This window comes from Hippocampus bargibanti, linkage group LG06 (genome assembly GCF_051943395.1).
Source record: "Hippocampus bargibanti isolate YZ-2025 linkage group LG06, ASM5194339v1, whole genome shotgun sequence".
Taxonomy (NCBI): Eukaryota; Metazoa; Chordata; class Actinopteri; order Syngnathiformes; family Syngnathidae; genus Hippocampus; species Hippocampus bargibanti.
The window spans coordinates 1,622,786-1,641,008 of NC_142739.1; the positions used below are offsets into that span (position 1 = coordinate 1,622,786).

At 43.2% G+C, this 18,223-nt stretch overlaps 2 protein-coding genes across 9 annotated transcripts in view; one reads left to right on the forward strand and one right to left on the reverse strand.

The window, feature by feature from the left end:
* Positions 1-229: 229 nt before the first annotated feature.
* On the forward strand, positions 230-17,497 carry sqlea (squalene epoxidase a). The gene is made up of 11 exons (XM_088999768.1): positions 230-616; positions 5,222-5,486; positions 10,498-10,675; positions 11,030-11,126; positions 11,202-11,315; positions 11,455-11,626; positions 13,008-13,103; positions 13,364-13,506; positions 14,118-14,214; positions 15,001-15,088; positions 15,190-17,497. The coding sequence occupies exons 1-11, from the start codon at positions 356-358 to the stop codon at positions 15,380-15,382; spliced, it is 1,704 nt and encodes a 567-aa protein (XP_088855894.1). The 5' UTR covers positions 230-355; the 3' UTR covers positions 15,383-17,497.
* The window catches only part of oxr1a (oxidation resistance 1a), a 117,871-nt gene continuing 116,119 nt past the window's right edge, over positions 16,472-18,223 (reverse strand). For all 8 annotated transcript variants that reach the window (XM_088999764.1, XM_088999766.1, XM_088999767.1 and 5 more), the window contains one exon: positions 16,472-18,183. In XM_088999764.1, coding sequence (XP_088855890.1) covers positions 18,048-18,183 — 136 coding nt within the window. In that variant the 3' untranslated portion in view covers positions 16,472-18,047. The remainder of the gene's footprint in view (positions 18,184-18,223) is intronic.

The following is an 18,223-nucleotide window of genomic DNA, read 5'->3' on the forward strand; positions in this document are numbered from 1 at the left end:
TAACGTCCCGCCCCCGTATTCCAATTAGCACATAGCGTGAGCTCTGCTCACTGTTGCGTCTCATCTGATTGGACGGGTGGGACAGTTTTGGGGGAACCATCCAATCAGCAAGTTCAGCGACTCACCCGTTGGTATATGATATCACAACATGCCTACAATTGGCAAACCGACGAATTAACAGTTAGAAAAGTGACATTTCAATTGAAGCGACTTGATTGAACATTGGATATTGAACATTACTTCGTCTCCAATTTCAACCGACATTAAAAGTTGACGTCACGGTCCAAACATTTTAATAATTTGTTTCACCTATTTTTACTTTTTCATTGTATTTATTTATTTTTTAATCTCCGGGATGTGGACTTTTTTGGGACTTGCCAGCTTCACGTATCTGTACAAAAAGTCCGGTGCTGTTTGGACATTCGCTCAGAGAGAGCTAATAACAGCCCTCGTCTTATTTCTGTCAGTGGGACTGCTGCTTTCTTATTTCAGATATTTCCACAAGCTCAAAATCTCTCAGGTGTTAAATTTACCTTTTAGCCTTTTGTCCATTTTACCTGTGGTCAACCTTCTCAACAACCGGAAGAGTCAAGATGCAGATAACGCGTGTCAAAAGGTAAGAAAGATTTTCTTCGATCAATGTTCAAAATGTATTTTATGAATAATGCATTTGTGCATACGTTGAATATTTAATTATGTGGTACGCATAACATCAAAATCTAAAATAGCACGCAGAGATCATTTCAATTCTTTAATTCTGGCAATTTTATGACGTCACGCTCCAATATTTATTAAAAATAATTATGACCCATTGTTTTGCGGAAATTGGTCCGAGCAGAGCGAGTTCGGTTTCCACTCGATCAATTGTGTGAATACAGGTATGAATTACGTATTCCTTGTCTCTGTATTTGCCCTCTGGCTGAGCAGTGAACAGTTCAATGTACAGTATAGTCCAGATAAATTCGTTTCAAATGCGGGCTGACGTCAGCTGGGATATGTTCCAGCACCCCCCAGAAACACCGTGATGAAATGAATCGATGGATTAATGGAAGATGAATGATGATCATGTAGATTGTAGATGTAGATTTACTGTAGATCAAATTCCATGTTTGTGTGTCCAAAGCAAGCGATACATCATTTTGTCACCCATGAAAGCTCGTTACTATTTTTCTGCTCGCTCTAAAAAAACAGAGGACCAAAATGCCGAGGCAATGATGTACAAATACAGTATGACTGGGTAATAGAGTTCATATGTGCACATAACCTGTAAGAATAGTGTTTAAGGGGTCAACTAAAAAATATCTTGAAAATAATAGTATATATATGCCCGATTAATTTAAACGTGGTATTATGGCGGGCACTAAGACCATGTATCTCACCCAGCAGAGTGTACAGCAACGGGCATGTTTATGATGAAGTATATTTTACTGCATTTTCCCATGTTCAAGCCAGATCCACTTGTTAGCAATTGGAATAAAGACGTGCTCCAGCCAGTCGAATGTTCTACTTCCTCCACTGCTACAGTATTCTGATTATCACTCCATTTATGGAATATGAATCAGGTGGCAAAAGCCAACCCAAATTCTCCATCTCAATGGCCATCTGTTTTTCCTTTTACTGCCATTTGCTGTCGAATGAAAATGACATCAGGATTGCACAGGGCTCAGTTTGTAAATGTCACATGACCAAACCCAGAAAACAGATGAGCTGTGACTGTCATTATCCAACTCTTAGCCGCTGAGACGTCACTTTCAGTCGACAGCAGTTGGTGAAATGGCCATCCCCAAAATAGATTAAAACCGGACTTGGCGATCTAAAATATCAAAAGAGCCATAATGAAGATGTGTGTATGTATATATATATATATATATATATATATATATATATATATATATATATATATATATATATATATATATATATATATATATATATATATATATATATATACACATTTGTATGTATATACAGTAAAGTCTCGATATATCGATATCGTTTATATTGATAATACTGCTTATTACGACACTATTTTTCATTTCCCGTGCACATTTCTAGTCTTTTTATGTATAATTAGTTCAGTTTAGTACGATTCGTGGTTTTTACGATAATCCGGTTACTACGGTGCTCTTTTTCATCTCGCGCCGGCCATTTTGCTATGTTTATATCGATACACGCCATCGGTCGCGCCATCGGTCGCGCCATCGGTCGCGCCATCGGTCGCGCCATTGGTCGACTTGGTCAAGTGACTTGGTCACGTGAGTTTGTTACGTGACCAGCACCCGTGTAGCAGAGCCATTTTCATTTTCAGACGCTAGCTCGTGTGTAGCAGACGGAGATCGAAGTGTTTGTGTTAAAAGGTAAAAATGGGAAGCAGAAGAAGAGTGATGACTTTTTTAAATTGCATACATAATACAGTAAGATGTAAGCGTTGCAGTTTCCCTGTTGTGTTATGTACATGCCCACTGTACTGTATATGAATGCAATCGTTTTTTGCAACAATATTTCTTGTTTTGTCTGCTGAAGCGCGATGATTTTGAAAATTATTAACATTCCATACTGTGTATTAAAGGACAACCAATGTCACTTTTTATTCAAATGCAAAACACCAATAAAAATGACTTCACGCCAAAACGTCTTGCATTGCTTGTGAATCCAAACAATGGCTTCAGATTCGGATAATATGCTTTCTTGTTACACATCCAGTTATGAATATGATTCAAATACACTATAGTTCTGAAGAGGAAAGCATACATGTTTGCAATCGATTAATGAATTATATGTGCCATTTTGAGGCAACATTGGGGGAACATCTCTCACCCCCCCCCCCCCAAAGGCACAAAATGGCGAGCTCATGGCCAGCTCCGTTTCTTATATGGCGATTGGATGCCCTCTTTTTGCGGCTTTTGTGAATGCAGTTTGGCGCAGGATGGATATATTGACAGTACGGTTATATCGAAATTTTGTCTAACTCCCAAGAATATCGATGAGAAGGTTTCTTCAGCCGTCATCTGTACAAATTTGAAGGTTTCGGACGTTTCGCCTCCTATCCAAGAGGCTTCGTCAGCGAACTAAAGTCTGACTGGTCGTATCGGCCCTATTTATATATCCCTAATGTCCAGACATGGCGACGCCGGACACAGCTATGATAGGTCCCTACTCTCAGGTTGGGGGGAGCAGAGGACCACTCCCTGTGGCCCCACTGATTGTTCCTACATTCCTGACTAACGACTGGCCTATTTGCCCCACTCCCACCGGTATCACCTCATCAGCATTACGAATGTTGCCTAACCTGTTTTGACCGGTGGCGCTGACGTCTCACCTGATGAAGACGCTGGAGACTCGTCCTCGCCCACCTGCGACCGCTGGCAAGCTCATCGCTGGACCCGCTACAGTTTGCCTACTAGCCCAGCATCGGTCTGGAGGATGCCATCATCTACCTCTTCCATACGGCATTGCTGCACCTGGAGAATGCTGGGAGCACGGTGAGGATCACATTCTTCGATTTCTCCAGTGCCTTCAACACCATCCAGCCGTATCTACTGGGGGACAAGCTGCAGCATGCCGGAGTCGACCAGCACCTCACATCCTGGATCACAGATTACCTCACAAACAGGCCACAGTACGTGAGGATAAATAACTGTGAGTCGGACAGGCTTCTCTGCAGCACCGGAGCGCCGCAGGGGACAGTCCTGGTTCACCCTCTACACCTCGGACTTCAACTACAACATCCCAACCTGCCACCTTCAGAAGTTCTCTGACGACTCAGCTATTGTCGGCCTCATTACAAAGGGAGACGATAGGGAGTACAGGGGACTGACAAATGACTTTGTGGACTGGTGCCAGCAGAATCACCTCCAGATCAACACCGGGAAAACCAAGGAGCTGGTGGTGGACTTCAGCAGGAAACAATCCTCACCTGCACCGTTGAACATCCAGGGTTCGGACATTGAGAGGGTGACCTCCTACAAGTACCTGGGTGTTACTCTCAACTATAAACTGGACTGGTCTACAAACACGGATGCCCTAATCAAAAAGGGACAGAGTCGCCTCTTCCTACTCAGGAAACTGAGGTCTTTTGGAGTTCAGGGGTCACTCCTAAAGACTTTCTATGACTCTGTGGTGGCTTCAGCCATCCACTATGGAATTGTCTGCTGGTCAGGCAGCATCACCACCCGGTACAGGAAAAGACTGGAGTGCCAGGTCAAGAGGGCAAGTTCTGTCCTGGGCTGCTCGCTGGACTCTCCGGAGGAGGTGGGCAACAGACGGACGCTAGCTAAACTAAAGGCTATGATGGACAGCCCCTCCCACCCCCTCTTACCCACCTTGACAGCACAGCACTTCAGCCAGGGACTATTACACCTGCGCTGCAAGAAGGAAAGGTACCGCCGCTCGTTCCTACCAACTGCTGTCAGGCTTTGCAATTCTCAATGATCACATGTGAAAAAAAACACAAAAAAAAATGGACACTTGTAAATCTGGGTTGATGCAATATATCAATATGCATTTCTTGATACTTGCACTATGTACAGTTTTTTATGAAACAGTTTTGCACATTTACATTTGCACAGTATACAGTTGACATTTTTATTTTTTTATGCTTAGAATATCTTGTTTTCTATCCTTTCACCCCCACCCCAACCCCATCCCTTTTTAATTGCTGCTGTGGACTGCAAATTTCTCCATTGTGGGACGAATAAAGGTTTTCTGATTCTGATTCTGATTCTGGTCACGAAGCCTGAAGGCTCGCTGACAGCACCCGGTCTCCTCTCGTGGTTTCGCAATTGTCCCCTTCTTATACTCTCGCTCACGTGATGTTCTGGAAAGTTCTATCTCCTCCCCATTTCATCCACGCAGGGAGAAGGGAGAACAGTTCAAGCCAGGACACAATGAAAAATACAACAAACATTTCTAAAAAGGCCCAAGTAAATGTCCTTTAGTCTGTTGCTGTTCATTTTGAATTTTGTTCCCTTACTGTATCCAAAATGTACTGGAGCATCAACTTCAAAATGTTATTTATTGAATGTACTTTTATTATGGATGGACTGTATGTGTATATGTGTGTAAAATTATGATTTAACACTATGAATTGAATCGTCATTTTTGGACACTGCTCACCATGTTATTGATGTGGATACACCATTAGAACATTTGGGTCAACAATATCTAGCATGCGTTAGTTTTTCTTTTCTCTCGCTCATGTCTTCATGTAATTTCCCGGTAGAGCCCAAGAAGAAAGAAACAAGTGCCGAATGGATCGACAACATCCACGAAGCGAGTTGGTTCCTCCACCAAGCTCGGGACAGATGCTGAGCCAGATGTGGTGATAGTTGGGGCCGGCGTCCTGGGATCTGCAATGGCGGCCGTACTGGCGCGGGATGGTCGACGGGTGACGGTGGTGGAAAGGGACCTCAAGGAGCCGGACAGGATTGTGGGAGAACTGTTGCAACCTGGAGGCTATAGAGCACTCAAAGAGTTGGGCCTGGAAGGTCAGTGACATGCCCAGTGCTTCACTGTAAACTTTACATTGTAAAACATGGGTCTTAAACTCCGGTCCTGGAGGGCCGCTTTCCTGCTTGTTTTTCCACTCTGCCAGCTGAAAAACATCTGATTCAAATGATCAGCACATCAGCAAGCCCTGCAGAGGCCTGATCACGGCCCTTGTCATTTTAATCATGTGTGTTTCAGCATGGAGAGATGGAAACCATACAGGAAAACGGCCCTCGAGGACTGGACTTTGAGACCCATGCAGGATTTCTTATTGGTTTTTGCTGTATATGCTGAACTATGCTGATAGCATGTCATTTGGCATTTGCATGGATTTTATCAATTCAGTAAAGGGTCTTAATTTTCACATTTCACATTTGCAACATGCACATTTGCTTTTTGGTGAAAAAGGTCGGATTGGAACTAAAGTCCATTGAACCATTTCTTTGTGTAAACCATGTTTGTTGATGAAAACTTGAAAAGTTTTCATCATATATATATATACAGTAAAGTCTCGTTATATCGATATCGGATATATCGATAGTCCCGGTTATATCGATACTATTTCTATGCACGCACGGAGAAAATTACATGCAAATAGGGTCGGATATATCGATAGTCCCGGTTATATCGATATTTTTTCGGACTCCCTTGAATATCGATATAACGAGACTTTACTGTATGTATATATATATATATATATATATATATATATATATATATATATATATATATATATATATATATATATATATATATATATATATATATATAGTGATGTCATGAGAGGCTAGCTCTCTAATTTAAAACAGATTCCTATCTTACAGACAGTGTACTGGTTTCGGTAACACTCTGACGAAGGCGGAAGTAAACGCTGAAACATGTCAGGTATTTGGACACCGACAGTACGCTGTCTGTAAGATAGGAATCTGTTCTAAATTAGATATCAAGTAGACAGGATGAACTTAATTACAACTATTAGGCTAGCTCTCATCGGGGCAGGACAAGGAGTGCAATGGGCGACAGGTTTGAATACAAACAAAGATTTTAATAAAGGGTTTCAGGGGGAATTCGCAAGCAAAAAGGCAAGTACAGCGTCCCTTGCAAAAAAAACAAATAAGTGGCAGTAACACTGACTGACTGGAGTCCTAAGCGCTATCTATTTACAAATCGGTAAACTGGACTAATCAGCATGTGCCTTTTTCTTTTTGTTGTAAGTATAACAAAGTCTCTTTTGAGGTGAAACTGAAGATTGGGTTCTCTCCCATGTATTTCTAGGCCTCACCCCTCTTGACGTCCTTCCTAGGTAGCCTAGCCACCTTTAGCAAGGGTCCAACTCCAGTGTTCCATCCTATGGTCCCAACTGGCAACGAGTTCCATGCAGCAATCAGTTTCTTGGTGTTTCTCCACAGAGCACAACAATGGAGCTTGTCTCCCCGGCCACCACACTCAGAGGCTCTCTGCCTTAAAAGCCTTGCGTGCCAATCAAGCCGTGATCAGCCACATGTGTGGGGTTTGGATTGCTGCCTTCCACCAGATGGGGCCCAAAACTCTCACTCTGGGTGAAGCCATTTTAGGGGAATATATTTCCCCTCCAGGACCCAGGCTCTCATGACATCACACCCCCCCCCCAACCCCCCTTGGGACCGACGTCCTCGGCGGGGTAAAGGATGCGAAACAGGCAAGGAAGGCCTCCCTTCGGGAGAGGGCATCCGCATTGCCTTGGCGCTTGCAGTTAAAGGCCTGCAGACTCAAAAACCACCTGGTTACTCTGCTGTTGTTCTCCCTGTTTCTGGCCATCCATTGTTGAAGAGCATGATCAGAGACCACCGTGAAAGGTCTTCCCAGGAGATAGAAGCGCAATGACTCCAAAGCCCATGTAATGGCAAGACACTCCTTTTCCATTGTGGAATAGTTCTTTTCCCTGGGCAACAGCTTCCTGCTAAGGCAGGGGTCGGCAACCCGCGGCTCCGGAGCCGCATGTGGCTCTTTCACCCCCCTGCTGCGGCTCCCTGCGGCTTTAGAAAATAAATAATGAGTATTTAATTTAATGTATATTATTTTAGTTCATTCGTTTTTAAAATGTAATTCTAAATTTGAAGGTTATGGTGATTCTAAATAATACAAAATAAAACGTATTCAATTTTTTTTGTCGCTCATAATATACGTCACAACCATCGACACTGGCCGTATATCCGGTCACAACCGCCAAATTGCGCACGATTTCTTGAATTTTTCGACCCCCAGGTAGGCCAACTATGGATAAACCTAAGAAAAGAAAAGTGTCTGAAGAAAACAGAACGTTTAATGATACGTGGGCAGAATGTTCGCCTTCACTGCTGACGAGACGGGTTTACCGGTATGCTTAATATGTCATGAGAAGTTAGCAAACAACAAAAAGTCAAATGTCGCAAGACATTTCCAGAACAAACACACAGCCTTTGCTCAAAAATATCCGGATGGAGATGAGAGAAAAAGAGCCGTTTCGGAACTGATGCGGAAGGCTGATCAGAGCAAAAATCATTTGATGAAGTGGATGAAATCTACAAATTCAGCTACATATGCTAGTTTTGTGGCCGCTCAGGAAATAGACAGGCACGGGAAGCTGTTCACAGACGGAGAATATATAAAAGAATCATTCATTAATATGTCAGAACATCTATTCACAGACTTTAAAAACAAGAGTGAAATTGTGCAGAAAATCAGGGACATGCCCCTCTCTGCGAAGAACGTCAAAGACAGAACCATAAAAATGGCAGAAGACATCACCAGACAGCAACTTAAAGACATCAATTCAGCTGTGGCTTGCTCAATCGCCTGTGATGAGTCCAAAGACAAAAGTGACATTGAACAAATAGCGCTGTTCTGCCGATATGTAACCTCTGATGGGCCACAGGAAAAAATGATTGAGTTGATGCCACTAGAAGACCAAACACGGGGTGAGGATATCTGTGAGGCTGTCTTGAATTGTTTAAGAGCCAAAGGAATAAACACCACCCACCTGGTGTCAGTGGCTACTGACGGGGCACCGAGCATGACAGGAGCGCAGAAGGGCTTTGTGGCTTTACTGCAGAAGTCGCTGGACAGAAAGCTGCTGACTTTTCATTGCATCCTGCACCAAGAGGCACTGTGTGCTCAAACATTTCATCCGGAATTCACAGAAGTAATGAAGGTTGTTATTCAGATTGTCAATAAAATAGTGGCAAAAGGTTTACATCACCGTCAATTCCGTTCGTTACTGGAAGAGGTGGAAAGCACGTATTCTGATCTCCTGCTGCACAACAAAGCACCTCCCCTCTGGTTGTCCAGAGGGGAGGTGCTGAAACGCTTTGCCGCGTGTCTGGAAGAAGTGAAAACTTTCCTGGGCAGCAAAGGGCTCACTTATCCAGAGCTGGAACGGCCAGAATGGCTGGGAAAGCTACACTTCATGGTGGACATAACAGCGCACCTGAACACGCTGAACACAGCTCTGCAGGGGAAAGGACGCACAGCCCTGCACATGCTGGAGGAGGTGTAGGCGTTCGAGCGCAAGTTGACAGTGTTTGCCAGAGATTTGCATAGATGTACACTGTCTCACTTCCCTTCTTTGAGAGAGTTCAGACAAACTGACAATGTGATAAATTCAGAGTATTTGCCGTCTGCAAGCGTCTCAATGCAAACATCGTTTGGGAAACGGTTCAGTGACTTCAGAAAGGAAAAAAAAAACCACATTATCCTTCCCTGTCACTCCCCTAAGCGTCGATCCAGCCCTACTGAATACGACTGCATTGGCCGATGTGAGTCAACCTGATCTTGACAAAGACATATGGGTGTCCAAGTTTCAATGCTTAACAGCTGACCTTGAAGATGTTGCCCGTCAGAAGGCCGTTCTTGCTCAGAGTCACAAATGGAGTGACATTGGAAACCTCCCCATGCAGTACGGACAAACTTGTGTTCAAAAACATGGGATGCTATCCCCGACATTTATGTGAACATGAAAAAGTATGCTTTTGGAGTCCTGTCTATCTTCGGATCCACATACATATGTGAGCAGGTCTTTTCCAACATGAACTACATTAAAAACAGACAGAAATCGCTCACGCCTGACAGACGACAGCTTACAGTCCTGCGTGAAGATGAAGGTAACGTCATACAGCCCTGATGTGCAGAGGCTGTGCGCTGAGGTGCAGGAGCAGAAATCACATTAACCAGGTGATAAATATTGTATTTGCCATTTTGAAAATATTCTTTTTTTTTTCAAATAGACATTGAAAGTAATCTTCAACCCAACCTCTTTTTTTCGGAGTTTAAAATGTTTTTGTTGCGTGCAGAAATGTAATTTCGCTTCTCTGTAACAGTTCATTGATTCATAAATGCAACACATTATAGTTTGTTTATGCGTATATCAAGGTAAAAAACGATGATGAAAAGATGCAGTGTTGTCTTCATTTTAAATGTCAAAAGGATTTTGTGGCTCCCAGTGTTTTCTTTTCTGTGGGAAATGGGTCCAAATGGCTCTTTGAGTCGTAAAGGTTGCCGACCCCTGTGCTAAGGTAAAGGATGGGATGTTCCTCTCCTCCATGTACTTGCGAGAGCCCCAGACCAACTTCAGATGCATCAGCGTGAAGCAAGCCTTAAAACTACACACAACCTGCCTTATCCTATGTATAATAAATGTGCTATTGTATTGTAATGAAAGAAATACACTGCACTGTATAATAAAGTCCCTTTATTTACATTTGTGATGGTCATTGATGGCTCTTAATTGACACCTGTTGCTTTCTGACTTGTAAGGTCTTACGAAATTGAGGGATCACATTATCATTCATCATGTTGATGATTCTCATAGCCAGTCTTTTCTGGATGGAACTGTTCAATAAAAGCCTGCACATCAACTGCTGAATGGCCTGCTTCTGCTTGTCCTCTTGAAGGCAAATCAAATTCTGAGTTGAGGACCATCAGGACCATAACTCATTTCAAAATGAATGATTGAGTCAAACAAAAAGAAACTGTAACATCCTCCCGAACCTTCAGGCTCGGTGGAGGGTCTCGATGCACACCTGGTGAACGGTTATGTCATCCATGACATGGAGAGCAGCACAGAGGTGGAGATTCCCTACCCTCAGGAAGAGGACAACATCCAGTGCGGACGTGCCTTCCATCATGGCCGATTCATCATGGGCCTGCGGAGGGCTGCCCGGGCTGAGGCCAAGTAAGTACTGTACACCCCCCCCCCCAAAAAAAAAAAAAAAATAAATAAATAAATAAAATAATAATAATAATAATAATAATAATCATTGCATTGTCCGAGAGTGTCTTATGGAAGATATGTTCCAATCATAAAAAAACAAAACTGCCAGACATTCTCATAGTATACCCAAATCATGGCACTATTTTGCTTTCTTGTGTGACAGCAAGGAATGTGTTCGTGGCCTCAAGTGAATGCTCAAAAATCTCACCATCGTGTCTCCATAACAAACTGGCGTTGTCCAAAAATCCATTGCCACCTCTCGGTTTCTTCAGGCGGTACAAAGTTTACAATCGTTTGTTCGTCTGCGCCCTCTAGTGTTACATTTATAGAAGGCACAGTGACAAGTTTGGAAGAAGAAGATGGCTGCGTGACGGGAATACAGTACAAGGATAAACACACCGGGGATGTGAAGGTGAGAAAATAAACTTAGCGAGGACACTTTTTATTTATTTTAATGCATAAAGTTGCTGATGAAAATGTCTTCCAGGAAGTGCACGCGGCTTTAACAGTGGTTGCTGATGGATGTTTCTCCAAATTCAGGAAGAGTCTCTTGGCGGGGAAAGCTTATGTTTCTTCTCACTTTGTTGGATGTCTCATGAAGGTAGATTTGTACACAAGCTCCAATGCACGCACAATAACAACATTGCGGTGAAATGTAAATGAAAGGGTACGGTGTATGAGACAAAGTGACACGTCTTCACGTCTTTTTCTTCCACTCATAATCGACTTGTACTTGACAGGACTGCCCCCAGTTTAAAGCCAACCATGCTGAATTGGTGCTGGCCGACCCGAGCCCTGTGCTCATCTATCAGATCTCCTCCAGCCACACTCGAGTGCTTGTGGATATCAGGGGGGAGATGCCGCGTAACCTGCCGCACTATTTGGCTGAGAAAGTATGCCCTCAGCTGCCAGGTAAAGATGGGATACACACACTTCCTTAAACCACAACAAATGCCCGCCTGAAATGGAAATTCACAGGGATAGTCCCCACCCCAAAACAAAAAAAACTAACATAGATTCATGTCAGAAAATTAATTATTCACGTGCACATTATTATCCGCCCACTCCAACCTCTGAAAATATCAAAACAATTGCACAATATACTGGAAAGTGGCCATGCGGCTTTTTCATCCCCCAAAAGCTTCACGTGGCTTGATGATTTAAACCGCCAAAATTCAAATGTGTATTTCTAGCTATGCCTACCGAGGACTCTACCTATAAAAATGTGTTGTTTTGTGCCACGGTGGCTGGCGGACTCGTTTTCGTCACCCCCTTTCTTTGAGTGCCGACGTGGTTTGTTATCGAGAGGAGTACTTTTGCTATTATGGGACTGAAAAAGACCCCACCACAGGCTAGTGTTAAGCCGTGGAGGACACAAAAGAAAAACGTCCGTTGTTTTGGATGAATGAAAAGCAGCTAGAAGGGGACAGTGAAGTTGAGGGTATTATCGTCGAGAAAGCACGGCGACTTCACTCGGATATCATCAAGAGGCAAGCTGGAAGTTGGTCCGTCATCCATTGACAGCTACCATCACAAAGGTAAATAATACGACTATATTATACAGTACAATTTATTTCTTTAATTACAATACAATAGCACATTTATTATCAGTCTGCGTGGACGCCCAGCGTGACGTCATTTGTTCTGATCACGTGATCGGCCGCTAACTTCCGGTAGGCAGAAAGCCAAGTAAACGCAACAGCTGTCAGCGATCATTATTTAGTAAGCTTATGCGTTTCATTTTCGGTTTTGATGAATGAAAGTATTTGCGTTTTAGTACGATGGTGATATCGTGTGTGGTTGTTGGCTGTACGAACCGTTTTCGATTCGTAATTTGTCGTGTTTTACCCGACAAATGTCTTTTCAGCCAGCCTCAAGAAATGTTGAAATGTTTTTTCTTTCCTCAACATTAGCTCACAAGTGCATTTGTCGGCAGATGACGGCAAAGTGTTGACTTGTGTTTTTTTTCCCAGTCTCCTAACCTGATTTGAGGGCAATTTGACATCATTAATCGTGTACAAGATGTGTCAGGGATTGTCAGATTTGTTTTTTTTTCTTGTGCTGCAAGGCCTATTTGAAGGCGCTGGCATTCATGGCGGAGTTGGCTTTTCATCCGAAATGTCAAAGGTTCATTCTGAAAGCTACGCCAACCTTCAGGGGGTCCATCTGAAATGTTGCCGCCGGTCACGTTGACGTATCGATCGGCACTTTCAGACTTTTCACACATGCGCTCAGTGTGCAACTTTCTGGCAAGGCGGCTGAGTGATCTCACTTTTCTGCTCCCTATCTCCAGAGCATTTAAAGGAACCTTTTATGGAGGCGCTACAGAACGACCGCGTGAGGTCCATGCCTGCCAGCTTCCTCCCTCCCTCTCCTGTCAATAAGCCAGGTGAGGCTTGACTCAGATGGAAACCGTCCACTGATGAAAAAACAAAGTGGTCATGTCTTGAGAAAGGCGACCACTCGTTGCCCGGTCACGTTGAGGGATATTTTTTTTTTTTTCTCGCAGGTCACATTCTTCCAATTGGTTTTTACTTTTGTCCAAAATATTTTCTGGTGACTGTACATGCACAAAACAAAGACATTCGCATTGTTGAAGATGAGAAGATGCGCTCAGTTGGACGAGTGTTGTCTTGTTGTGGTCTGCAGGCGTGTTGCTTCTGGGAGACGCTTACAACATGAGGCACCCTCTGACCGGAGGAGGGATGAGCGTGGCGCTCAATGATGTTCGCATTTGGCGGAGCCTGCTGCAGAACATTCCAGACCTGTTTGACGAGAGAGCCATGCTGCGGGTAAACGCACACGCCGCTGCCCAGAATTGTTTGTGCATTTTTGTTGTTTAACTCTTCAACCCTAGGGAGTGATTCACACAAAGTAAGCAACTACCAGTCACATATATCAGTTAGACAACCGTTGTCAAAGTCAAGGCTCGGGGGCCAGATCTGGCCTGTCGCGTGATTATGCGTGGCCCGCGGAAGCAAATGGAGCATGTTAAGTTGCTTAAGTCTGAACCAAAATTTCTACTCGTCGTATGGAATCCACAACATGTCTTTTAAAACGAGGTATTCATCAATTTGTTGGGCTCAGTGTAATTTTTGTGGACTGACTGAGACATTTACATGGTTTCCCCAAATTCAAAATGGCCCTCCAAGTGAAACCGTAGGTACGACGTGGCCCATGACAAAAATGAGTTTGACACCCATGTTAGACAAAACTGATGAAATGTGACCCGAGTTTTACTTGCGTACACCCTGGACTTGTTGACATTTAGTCGATCGCAAGGCACTGGTAGACTATGGAAAATTCACACCTCAATTATGCTACCTTTCCAAGGTGCCAATAAGTTGCGTAATTATCTTTTTTTTAAGTTGAGTTTTGTCATCTGTTCTTTTCCACCTCGTAGGCAAAGAAAAAATTCCACTGGGAGCGAAAGTCATCACATTCTTTTGTGGTGAATGTGTTGGCCCAGGCCTTGTATGAACTCTTCGCAGCTACAGACGGTGAGTGTGTATGTCTGTGTGTGTATATATATATATATATATATATATATATATATATATATATATATATATATATATATATATTGATACATGAGAGATGTGTGTGTGTGTGTATGTATGTATGTATGTATGTATGTATGTATGTGTATATATGTACAGTGATACCTCGGCTTACGAACTTAATTGGTTCCCAGAAAGTGTGTGTAAGGCGGAAGGTTCATCTGCCAAACATTTAGTTTCCCATAAGAAACCATTAAAAATGAGAATAATCCGTTCCTAGGTCCACATAAAACATAATTTTGTTAAATAAAACAGAAAACTACACCATTTATACCTTATTTTATGTATAATAAATGCGCTATTGTATTATAATTAAAGATATAAAGCGTACTGTATAAAAGTTGTTTTATTTACCTTTGTGATGGTCGTTGATGTAGTTGCCTCTTGATGATATCCATGTGAAGTTGCCGCACTTTCTCGGCGATAATACCCTCATTCACACGGTCCCGTTAGCTGCCTTTCATTAATCCAAATCAACAGAAGTTTTCCAACCTCTTCTATTGCCTGAGACAGTTGCTTACTTTTAGACAACACAGAAACACCCTTAATTAACCACACGTAGTAATGGTCGACTTAGCATACTGGTACTGGAACGCTAAGTCACACAAACGCACACCTCGTTGGTTTTTTTTCCGATGATCTTCTGCTCGACCGCGTCTTTTTCGGTCCCATAATAGCAAAAGTACATCAATATTCCAAGGGACATGCCATTTTGCTTTCTTTCAGAGTCACTGCATGAGCTGAGGAAAGCCTGCTTTCAGTACTTCAAACTTGGAGGACAGTGCATCGCTGGGCCAATTGGACTCCTCTCAGTGTATGTGCATCGACTATTACACTGAACTGAGTTGTTCGATACTTAATGTTGACACACTGTAAATATTCATCAATAAGGCGTGACTTCTTACCTTTTTCCAGTTTGTCACCCAAACCAATGATCCTCATTGGCCATTTCTTCGCTGTGGCCTTGTACGCCGTCTACTTCAATTTCAAGTCAGAGTCCTGGAGCGCCAAACACAGAGCTTTATTTAAAAGCGCAACAATCCTCTCCCGGGCCTGTACGGTCATGTTCCCCCTCGTCTACTTGGAACTCAAGCACTTGATTTACTGAAGGGCCCTCCCACTAGTGCACAGGGACAAGACACAGTCAGTGTTGAGCAAAACTTTGAAAAAAAAAAACAACAAAACATCTTGTCATTGGACACTTTTATTTCATGAATGTTGCACATGATAACGACGCCTTATCAACCACACAACTTGGTTATGTGAGATGTTTTTTGTGCCTCTGCATACAACTAATTTTAAGGCACGCTCAAGCCAATGGGGCGAAAAACTAGATTTTTATTCCTCACTGAAATTAAACACCTTTCTTGTATTATCTTGATACTCTTGGTTTTATTGTCTAACAACCAATAGTGTACAAGGCTTTTTCATTGAGGCTGTTCCTCACACTCTTTTACGATGCTGTACACTGTAACCGTTACCTCAGGCTGGTTGGTTTGATCTTTGATTAAGAAAATGAAACTCCAGTCACAACCAAGCAAATCTGATTTGGAGTTCTTGTAAATATTGAAACAGACTTAATTCAGAGTCGTCGTTGCTTTGGCTGAACCGTTTAACCAACCAGCCAAATTCATTATGTGAGACATCCCATCAACAATTCTGAGGAAAACCACAACCAAAACCTATTGACCCAGATTCACACATCACAATTTGATCCTATAAATTAAAACACTGGTTTAAGTGTGAACAAAGATCATTTAGAGTACTATAATGCAATACTGACCATCTCATACAGAAGACAAATGTACAGTATTAAAAAATATGAACATGAGGTCGAGGAAGTGCTCATTTCACAATAATTTTAGTCTTAATCTGCATTCTCAAGACTGAGTGTCCATTTCCTTACCCGCTGATGCCATTAAGGATCAGATGGAAGTAGGAGGTTCCAAAGAATGTTCAGAAAATGTCAGTGCTCTTCTACTTTTCCTTTCAGGGGTCGCCACAGCAAATCAGCGTCCTCCATCTTTAAAGGTTCGATTGGCACGTTTCTTTTGGCCAAGCTTTTACGTCGGCTGCCCTTCCTGACACAACTCTCTGTATTTATCCGGGCTTGGGACCGGCGCAAGAAGCTCACTGGCTGTCATTTTAAGAGGGCCTCAAAACATTCAAAAAGGCGATGAAAGAAATAGGACAAATGTTATAACCCGGTTATAACCGTTAGTGTATCTTTATTTGTTGATAGATCACTGATACATGGTATTCAGGTGAAATAATTGGAAGAATTATCCATATTCTTCATTGTGACTCTCCACAAGGACACAAATACTGGCACGGAAGACCGGGGGGTGGGGTGGGGTGGGGTGTTGTCGGCAAGAAGGGCCATTGGGGTGAGGTTTAGGCAGTACCCAATGTCAATCTGCCAGCATACCTACCTGGCAAAGTACTCAACCACACCATTCCACCCCACTCCCAACATCAGATGGCTCCCTCTTTTGTCACGTGGAGCGTTCGGGCACAACTGTATTAGTAGAAGCAAGCTTTCTTCAAACAGTGAACATCTTATGGATCTAAACAAAAAGAGTACTGTACAGCTACTGCTAATAGAGTCTAAGAGCCTGGCCTGGACACTTTTACACCAGATTAAAGTGCTAGAAGCAAACCCACCAATCCACACCTGCTCATATATATTTACTGTATATAGCATCATTTACAGGGTAATATACATTATATCGTAACAGCTGAAATGTCAGCACAAATAGATCACTGTCACACTGAACAGCCAAATATATATGATTATATACACCGCTATATAATCATACATACCGACACAGAATTGTCATATATGCATGTAAAACGGCTTAGCGCGTCTCAGGCTTTTCAAATGATAGCCAGAAAAGCAAGTGTGTATCAAGACGAAAAAGTGCTGCACGTTCTCCTCTCTGGCCGGGCGGGCTATTTGAGGTCACAGGACAGTTATTTGCATATTCCACAAAATCTATTGCAACACGTTACTGTCTACTAACAGTACAGACGGTGTTAGCTGCACTGACACATACACCCACTGAACAGAACATTACGACGATGGCTGATCTGGTTATAGCTATGTGCTTTCAGATGGTGTGCTAGGACAGTGAACGACAGGAGGACTACCACACACAATATACTCGATTAGTTTATCCTCAAGAGGACCTCCTGGGAATTGGACGAGGGGGGGGGGAGTAAATGCAACCAAATAAACGAGCCGAACCCTCTCATCTCCGATTTCTCCCCGAGTGTTATAGTTCCCCTTTTGTGATTTTCCCACTATCACCATTTGCTTTGGACATGACGTCATCACTAGGTGGATTGGAATGTGCATTTCTCTTCTTTGTCCTTCACCCCCTGACAGAAAATGAGCAACGTCCTACTGCGCGAACAAAGGTGAGTGGCCGCTGGGGACGCCTGTCTGGACCGCTGAAGGCGACGCGGCACAGTCCCCTTTTCCCACGATCACGATCACTGTCCGTTGACCCTCCCATCGCTCGACAAAGATGCAGCACGAGGCCATGAAACGAGACATGCACAAAAGGTACTTTTCCCACAAAGAAAAAAAAAGTAAATGAAGCCCCAGAGTAACTGCAGCAGTAACGCACAAAAAAAGCATCCGATTGCGGGCTTCCGGCCTGTGCAGCCCCAGTGATGTGCAGTTAGGACGTTGCCAATGTTCTAAGGAGGACCGGTCCTCACTCTTCCTGGATGCGGGTGTGTTTCCCCCATGGTGCAACCCCCTGTTGTTACTCAAAAGCCCAGATCTCTATGTCCTGCACATAGAAATCCTCCTTTTTGGACAGCATGGGGTTCCCAAAAGTTTTGCATGAGTTACTCCTGCCGTGGTAAAGGTCTCCATCCAGCCACAGACCAAACTCGCCGCTAGGAGACAAAAAAAAAATAATCATGTTGCGCGGTGAAA